Genomic DNA, 7,995 nt, shown 5'->3' with positions numbered 1-7,995 from the left:
TTTCTTGTTGCAGTCTATGGTGGTTGTACATTTTCCCCCTATTACATAAACTGTATCAGGATATACACATCTTATGTGTATATAAGATGTCTACTGTTTCCAGTGGCACGTAGATTGCACCTTCTCAAAGTCAGATACAAAATTAAGTAAAAAGGAAATAAATATTGCAAAGAACAATTTAAACAAGTGTCATGGTTACAATTCATATACAAGAAGAATTTACTGCCTGGTTTCCACTTAACTGTTTATGTAACAGTTCTAGCTCTATAACTTAGCATGATGAACAAACAAGTAGAAGAGAGAGAGAGGCAGTATATTAAAGACCTTCTTTAAATTCAAAAGAATAATATAGTTAGCTTTATAAAATAAGCATGGTCAGAATTACTGCGCTTGAGTACATGAAGTGGAATATTCAGATTCTGTAGCATCAGTGGCTTAAGAAACTTCCCAGAATATGCCCAAGCAAAACCTTGTCATTGGCCTTATTTGTCTTAGGAGAGAGCCGGAACTAAGACATCATTGCCTTAAATCAATCCAGAGATAAATGGGACAAGTAAAACTGATTGTGGTAACCAGAATTTCAAAATATGGAGGAATGTAATAGAAACTGAAAACTTGGACCTTAAGCCCACCTCAATGTCTATTTTCTTAGGAGATATGATCAAATTTTAAACACAAAAAGGTTAGATTTTAAAATAGTTTTACAGTCTCTACCATTAAAACAACTGTTTTCATTACTATTCCTGTATTTTAACAGAAAAATGTTGCTGCTGACTCGGGTTTTATTCCATGTATTTAAACTTAGCCCTGTGATATTTTGCAACTAGAAAAATTACAAGTCATACCAATCCATGAGGAACTAAAAAATGCAATCCATTAAAAAAATAAAACCAGAAACCCATTCATTCAGTAACCAGCAATGTGAAATGCCAAAGCAAACAAATAGCATCGATGATGAAATACACAAAAAAACTAAATTAGCTTATGTTTTAGTCATCTGAGGTATCATAAGCAACACCGATGAGATTTTTTTAAGAATATATGACTTTAATTGACTTCTTCCCTTTAATGATAAATTTACAATGAAAATGGCATGTCCACCATCATTTTGAAACACCACATAACTACCACCAATTTGCTGAAAATGCCTTTGCTTTATATTTGTTTGTGGCAAAGGAGTAAATCTGACAAAAATAAATCCTTATATACATCCACCCTTGTGGGAACAATAGCAAGACAAAATATTTCTAATTAAATAAAATAAGATAAAAATCATATTATAGAATATAAATATTCCTCCTGGACCTCCTCAAGAAAGATTTTCTTCAGCACACTGTCTAATACACCAACTTCCACTTAAAACAAACAAATAAACAAAAAAACACAAAAGAAAAAAACAACAAACAAGATCTATTTATTGAGAATGAGGTAAAAGGATGCATTTGATATTAGCCTGATATTTTACCTCTTGTCAATTGGGGTAATAACTTTTCCTAATCTCCAATATCAATGTCAGTCCACCCCCAGAACTCTGAGGCCATTTGTTTTGGGAGCTCACACACTGCTAATAAAGGCATGGCGCCCATGCAACTTCTGGTGCGTTTGCTGATCCTCTGAGACCCCTCTCACAAAGGCTGTCAAAGATGTTACCGGTAACTCCTCCAATATTTGCCATTCACAAGTCAAGTGGAGATGGTTGTATTTGATTTGGAAGAGGAGAAGTTTGTTTTGCCATAATTCCATGCTCCCACAATGTGTACTCAAGCATTAGTGGACAAATACACCAAATAAATATCAGATAAAAGCACCCAAAATACTCTTGGTAATGTAAAGAGAGGATATATATTTTAGGGTATGGTCAAAGAAGATATTCAAAGCCTCCATTTTGCTTCTAGAAATGTCAGGACCATTCAGAAATGTCAGTTCCTTTACAGGTTTCCAGACTGCAATTGAAGGATCATGTAGCTTTCTCGCTCTTTCTCTCTGTTTCTCTTTCTCTAAATAGGTCTATAAAGATCAGCTGGAAAGTGCAGGCAGAATTGCTCACTGGTTAGCTTTACTTAGAGCTACAGGGTATATATGTGCTTTGTTTTGTCTTATTGATCAGTCTAGCTTACATTTTTAGCACACACAAACAAAAATCAGGAAAAAAAAAAAGTCGATGAAAAACACAAACACAAAACAAATAAGGTTCCAATCGTGCAAATTTTGCTTCACTGGATAAAGCACTTCTTGACACAGTAATGTCCAGAATCCCTCTCCCCCAGAAAAATACAGGACTGAGACTGAAGCCATTCTTTTTTTTTTTTTTCCCTTTTTTCTTTTTTTTTTCTTTTTTTTCTTTTTTTTTTTCTTTTTTTTCCTTAAGGCTATACAACACAAAGAAATAAAGCATGGAAAGAACACCTCATTGGACTGAATGCTTCATTCTTCTGGCTCTGGAGTGAGCCTTTGACAAAGCAATTGTGTGGTCCAAGTAATTTGTCTCATTAGGACAACAACAAGAGAAAGAAAAAGAGGAAAAAAACAAACGAGAGGGGAAAAAAAAACGAATAAAAAAAAAGAGTAAGTAAGTCAATGATCCCAACAATAAAATCCGAAATTGACTTTACAATCACAGGTACAAATTGCTCAGGTCGATAATTTCATTTCTCCTAAAGATCACTTTCATCTAAAACTAATTAGAGGCGCAGGTTCCCGAGGAATTGTCAATATTCAAAGCAAATGTTGGAGTTTTAGAAGGTTATCATTCTTCTACAGTGACAGTCTGACGGGGTGACTGGAAATATTGTCATGTGCTGCCAAGTTCAAGGTGTTGTTAATGATTGAATCCTTGCTCTGGCTCATGGATCTGTCTCCTATTTGGACTTGTTTTATAGTGGAAATACTAAGAAGCCGGAAAAGGTTGAATATTTCCACCCTCCCATGAGGTTACCCCTTTCCAGTTTGAGATGCACTTTGTCTTCTCTTTCCATGTGGAGCAAGACCCCATTGCTGGCTGCTTCTCTGGTGACGTCCTGATCCCCTGCAAAAGCTGAAATCACTGGGTAGCCGTTTTGCATTAAACTTACCTAAAAAGTGCAAAGAAAGAGAATCTGAGTTTTCTCAATACTCTCGATGACTTTTTTGCCCTATGCACATCACTAAACTTTTGTGCAGATTAGAAAAAGGGTTGAATTAAGTTAAGGCAATGTGTGATTTCTGTCATGCACACAGACTCCTTTAACTAAAATAACCTATAGTCTCATTCTTCACTTGGTTTTATAAATACACGTTAGTGTCTAGAAATAAGCATCAGAAAAAAAGGAAAGACAGCACCTTCTTTAGTTCATAACCCACCTGGATGGTTTGTCTGTTATAGACCTTGACCACGTGGAAACTGAAACTATATATCCCTTTTCTTGGTGCTACAAATATACTGGAAGCAAGATCAAAATGGTTGCCAATATTAACTAATACCTGGAAAGTAAACAAACAAACAAAACAAAACAACAAAACAAAAAAAGGAGAGAAAAAGAGAGAGAAAAATCAGGCTGCACCTTAGAAAAGCGTCAGTGAAAATCTGACACTAGCTCCATGACCAGTGTTAAGACCTAGTTGAAACAGCATTTGCAGCACAATCAAAAGTGCACTGTAGGGGAAAGAAACCAAGTTACAGAGGCATTTTAAAAGCATTGCAGTTCATAAAAAGGTTTAGTTACGCAAAGATCATCTTCAAAGCCTGTTAGATGAAGTGCAAATGCCCACACTGTGCTGTCAATAAAGCAAAGGTGCAGGAATAGAGGGGTGGACGGAAGGGGGGAGGTAAGGAGGGAGGGGAAAGAAGCGTAAGAAAAAAAACCCCTGAAACACATCAACATACTATGCAAATGTATGTTTCTTTAGCTAGCCTTACTGAAACCAGACCTGCCCTCGAGTTTAATAGGGTATAACACTAAAGTCGTACTGCAGAGAGGGGCGAAAGAGGAAAGAGGTCGCTAAGCACCAGCAACACCTGCCGGCTCATGCCTCTCTGCCGCCCTGGAGGGCTGGGCCGGCTGTCCCGCACCCTCCTCGGGCGACAGAACTGGGCCTCCTCCTCCTCCCCGACAACAAGTTTAATTTGTGATATACATCTTGAAACAAGGAAAAAAGATAAAGACTTGAGCCCTCCGGCAAATGAGCAAAGCCCCAGTTGGCAGCGGCAGCCGCATCCTGCCCCATTGAAGGCTGGCGCTGTGAAACCGGCCGATTTGATGGGGATCCGACCCCGGCTCATCCGCTCACTTCCTTGCCAGGCTCCAGCGACGGAGAGCCTGTTTGTCTTAAGAGACGGGGGTAACGAGGGAAAAAAAAACCCTCGAGGGCCCATGGCGATATTCTGTGACGAGCGGGCGAGCCCAAGCCGACCGCTCCGCTGTGCCCGCCCTTGGAGCGCCCCGGCCATGCTCATCTTTCCGGGCCACAACCGGTTTTAATGAGGAAAAAACACAAAGCAGGAGGAAACGAAAACAAAAACCCCAAAATCCCGAGACTTTCCTCCCTGATAGCCAAACCCTACTGTTTCCAAGAAAGGGAAAAAAAAAAAAAAAAGAAAAAAAAAAAAAGAAATTTAAAAAAACCGAATCCATGATTGTTGGAACACCGAGGGAAGAACCCCTTCATACTCCTGAGAACTAAGCATTGCGGGGTAAAGCGTCTTAAGAAGGCTACACATTAAGCAAGCTCTTTTAAATTTTTTTCTCTCTTGATCTGACTTTATGAGATCTTGTACTCAAGGAATAGCTGTGCAAACTCATTAGCAAAGACAGGCAGACAGATGAATGACAGCAGGACAGACAGGTGGAAAAAGAAAAACCCAGAGAAAATAGTTTGCGTGTGCTAATCTTGGCTGACTCTGCAATACTTCTTCATGAGTCAGATGCGGTAGAAAAAAAGTAAATTGCATCTAAAAAATCAGGTGGAAGGATGGGACGTATGCCGTGCAGGATAACACTGCTCCGTTATAACCCATCGGGGACACCCATTCGCCTCTTCTCATAACGCGGGCAACACCTCTTCTTTCTCATCCCTCCCTTTCCCTGAGAGATGCTGTAACATTGCCAAACGCGCTCGGAACAGGCAGGTCCAGCGACTCCTCCCGGGTAAATCTCTGTCCTCCTCTTGCCCTGAAAATCAGCATTTCCGACCGAACATGCTGGGGGGTCGGGGGGGAGATGTGCACCCTTCCCCCCAGGATTGCCCCTGTCTTCCCGGGGCAATCCTCAGCTGCAAGGTGCTCTCGCAAGCGTCCGAGTCACCAACTCGCACTTCAAAAGTCCTCTCTGTACGGGCGATGGGACCGGACAAGAAGCTCAGCGTTACCCCTTCCCACACCACCACCACCCCGGGAAAGCCTCACAGCCTCCTAGAAGAATTTACCGAACTCTTCCTGAGGAGTTGAGTTGTAAAACTGCTATTGAGCGAATGGGTCATAACTAAAAGATGGGCTCAAGAACGAATAAGCATGTAGTCACGGGGGGCTAGGGGCGGGGATGGCCGCGCAGGGGGTCGAGGGGCTGGCCGGCGCGGGGCTGGGGGGCAGCGAAGGCAAAGCTGACCTGGTCGAAGTAGATGGTCATGGTGCGGTTGCTCATCTCGGAGGGCTCGTGGTTGGTGCTGCGGGTGGCGGAGAAAGCCACCTTGGCGCTGCCCGAGCGCACCGAGATCCCCAGGGAGGAGGTGATGGCGCCGTCGGCCGAGGGGCTGGAGTCGCACACCACCAGGCACTTCCCCTCCAGGACGATGGGCTCCGTGTCGTTCTGCGCCCGCACCGGGCACCCGGCGGGCAGCAGCAGCAGCAGCAGCGGCAGCGCCGCCGCCAGGCAGCAGCAGCAGCCGCCCGCCGGCTCCGGCAGCGCCGCCCGCCGCCGCCGCCCCATGCCCGGTGCCGGGCCGCCGCCGCTCCGGCTCGCCGCCGCCATGCCAGCCGCCGCGGGCGGGCGGGCGGCCGCGGGCAGGCGGAGGGGGCTGCGCGCCTGCTGCAGCCGCGGCGCCCTGCGGCCAGCGCTCTGCGGGACGGCGGCGGGGCAGCGGCGGCTGGGGCCGCGCCTTCCTTCCCTTCTCCTCCTCCTCCTCCGCCTCCTCCTCCTCCGCGCGGGGCAAAGGAGCCTCCTCAGAGGGCGGGCGGCGCGCAGCAGCCTGGCAAGGGCAAAGGCGGCGGTGAAGCAGAGCGAGCGGGCGGGCAAGAGCCGGGCACCACGCCGCCCAGCAACACCTCGCTGGATCCGGCTCCCCACTCCCCGCCCCGGGCGCCCTGACCGGCACAACAGGTCTGGGAGACACCTCGCTGGCCGCAATCTCCTCACGTCTTCCCTTTCTGCTGTCCCCCAGCAGAGGGGGGTCCCGCAGCCCCAGCAGTACTTATAGGCGGGAGTGGGGCAGCGCTGCAGACTTCGTCCCTGAACCCACGGTGGAGCACCTTGTGGCAGCCCCGGGCAGCCCCTTTCTACCCCAACAGCTGACAGGAGCTCCAAATCCCAGCTAGTTCCCACGGCCCCACTTTTTATTATGTGTGCGGGAAGGGTTTATGTCGGTTTCCTAACGCCCCAGCCACTACGGCAGAAGATTTTACTATCACGATTCTTGTTAATGCCCCATCTCTCCTTGGCTGAAGCTGCCCACTTTCGCTAAGGTTCGGGGCGGGGTGGGATTCGGGGCGCACCGAAGCCCTCGACTCCGCCGTGCACTGCCCTGGCCGAGCTCTGGGAGCCGCCGCCGCCCTCTTCCCCGCCAGGGGAGCTGCTGGTCTCGGGCACCGACCGGTTTGTACTTCCCAAACCTATGTCCCTCAAGGCAGGCTACACTACCTGCCGCCGATCCCGGCGTCTCCCTAAACTCGCGGGAAGGAAGCGGCAGGCTCAGACATCTCCCGGCTCCCACCCTGGCATGCACACACATTGGAGGAGGCAAAACCTCAACGGGCGTCTCCTTGGGAAGTTGCATCTCAGTTTTCCCCGATCACCAGAACACCCTGAGATCTCGCTGTGGGGTGATCCCCCATGCACTTCCCCCGTGGCATCTCACTCGCTGCCCTAACCCCACATCTTCTTATTGCTATAATTTTAAATCTTATTTTGCAAAAGAAACAGCCGTCAGGAAGGCGAACAGCCTTTTTACCTGGGAGGTCCATGACGGGAGAGGAGGGCTGGATAGGTAGCTTGTCCGTGAACTTGTATTGCTTAGAGAAAATGAACCGAGGTTGCGCTGGCAGAAAGAAAAGGAAACAGGAGTCGCCTCTTTCTCTCCCGCCCATTGCCAATAATCCCCCCCTTCCCCCCCCAGCCGCTACCACCACCACACCACTTCCTCTCTCCTCCCCTCTTCACACACAGACTCTCTTTCTCACACACACACAAACACACACATACACGCACCTGGCAAAGATTCAGACGCCGGGTGCGGAGCCTGGCGCCGACACACCCCGCTCCTCCACATCCCAGCCACTGCCCCGGCCCCGGCCGGGCACCCCGCGCCGTGTACCCGCCTACAGACTCAGCACTGGCACACCGCGGGGCTTTCACAGGGACGGCCTCTCCGGGTGTCACCGGCGACTGGGAAATTCCGTATGCCCTCGTCACCTCTTGTTTCTACTTAAACCCTTTCAGCCTGGAACACTCCAGCAGAAACATGACACTGATAGGTTAGCGCTCACGGGCCAGCGCTGGCCCCGAACAGCGCAGCATCATGAGCTGAACGCTATTTGGAATTCATAGACTTTAATAATGATAATAATAAAAGTAATAATAATAATTCAAAAGGGTTGTTTTTGTGTTGTTTTGTTTTTTTTTTTTCCGGTGCAGTTCAGCCCGTGAAGGCTGCACACCGCACCCCGAAACGACGCTTTCCCGCGGCTGCCTTCCAGCACCTCGGCATCCAGCTCTCGGCGCCGGCTCCCTTCGCTTCTTTCCCCGCCCGAGACCCTCTCCCCGAGCCGCACCCGCTCCCGGGCCGTTCCCGGCCCGTTCCCAGCCCGGG

General features: G+C 47.9%; 1 protein-coding gene across 1 annotated transcript; it reads right to left on the bottom strand.

The window, feature by feature from the left end:
• Positions 1 to 1,823: 1,823 nt before the first annotated feature.
• CBLN2 (cerebellin 2 precursor) lies at positions 1,824 to 5,900 on the bottom strand. Its single transcript, XM_051612262.1, has 3 exons — positions 5,580 to 5,900; positions 3,340 to 3,459; positions 1,824 to 3,071 (listed from the first exon to the last, which is right to left on the bottom strand). Exons 1-3 carry the CDS (start codon positions 5,898 to 5,900, stop codon positions 2,874 to 2,876), a joined length of 639 nt encoding a protein of 212 aa, XP_051468222.1. The 3' UTR covers positions 1,824 to 2,873.
• Positions 5,901 to 7,995: the final 2,095 nt, after the last annotated feature.

Source organism: Apus apus, chromosome 2, assembly GCF_020740795.1.
Source record: "Apus apus isolate bApuApu2 chromosome 2, bApuApu2.pri.cur, whole genome shotgun sequence".
Lineage (NCBI taxonomy): Eukaryota > Metazoa > Chordata > Aves > Apodiformes > Apodidae > Apus > Apus apus.
The sequence above is the reverse complement of the archived record's forward strand: the minus strand, read 5'-3'. Positions and strand labels throughout refer to the sequence as shown.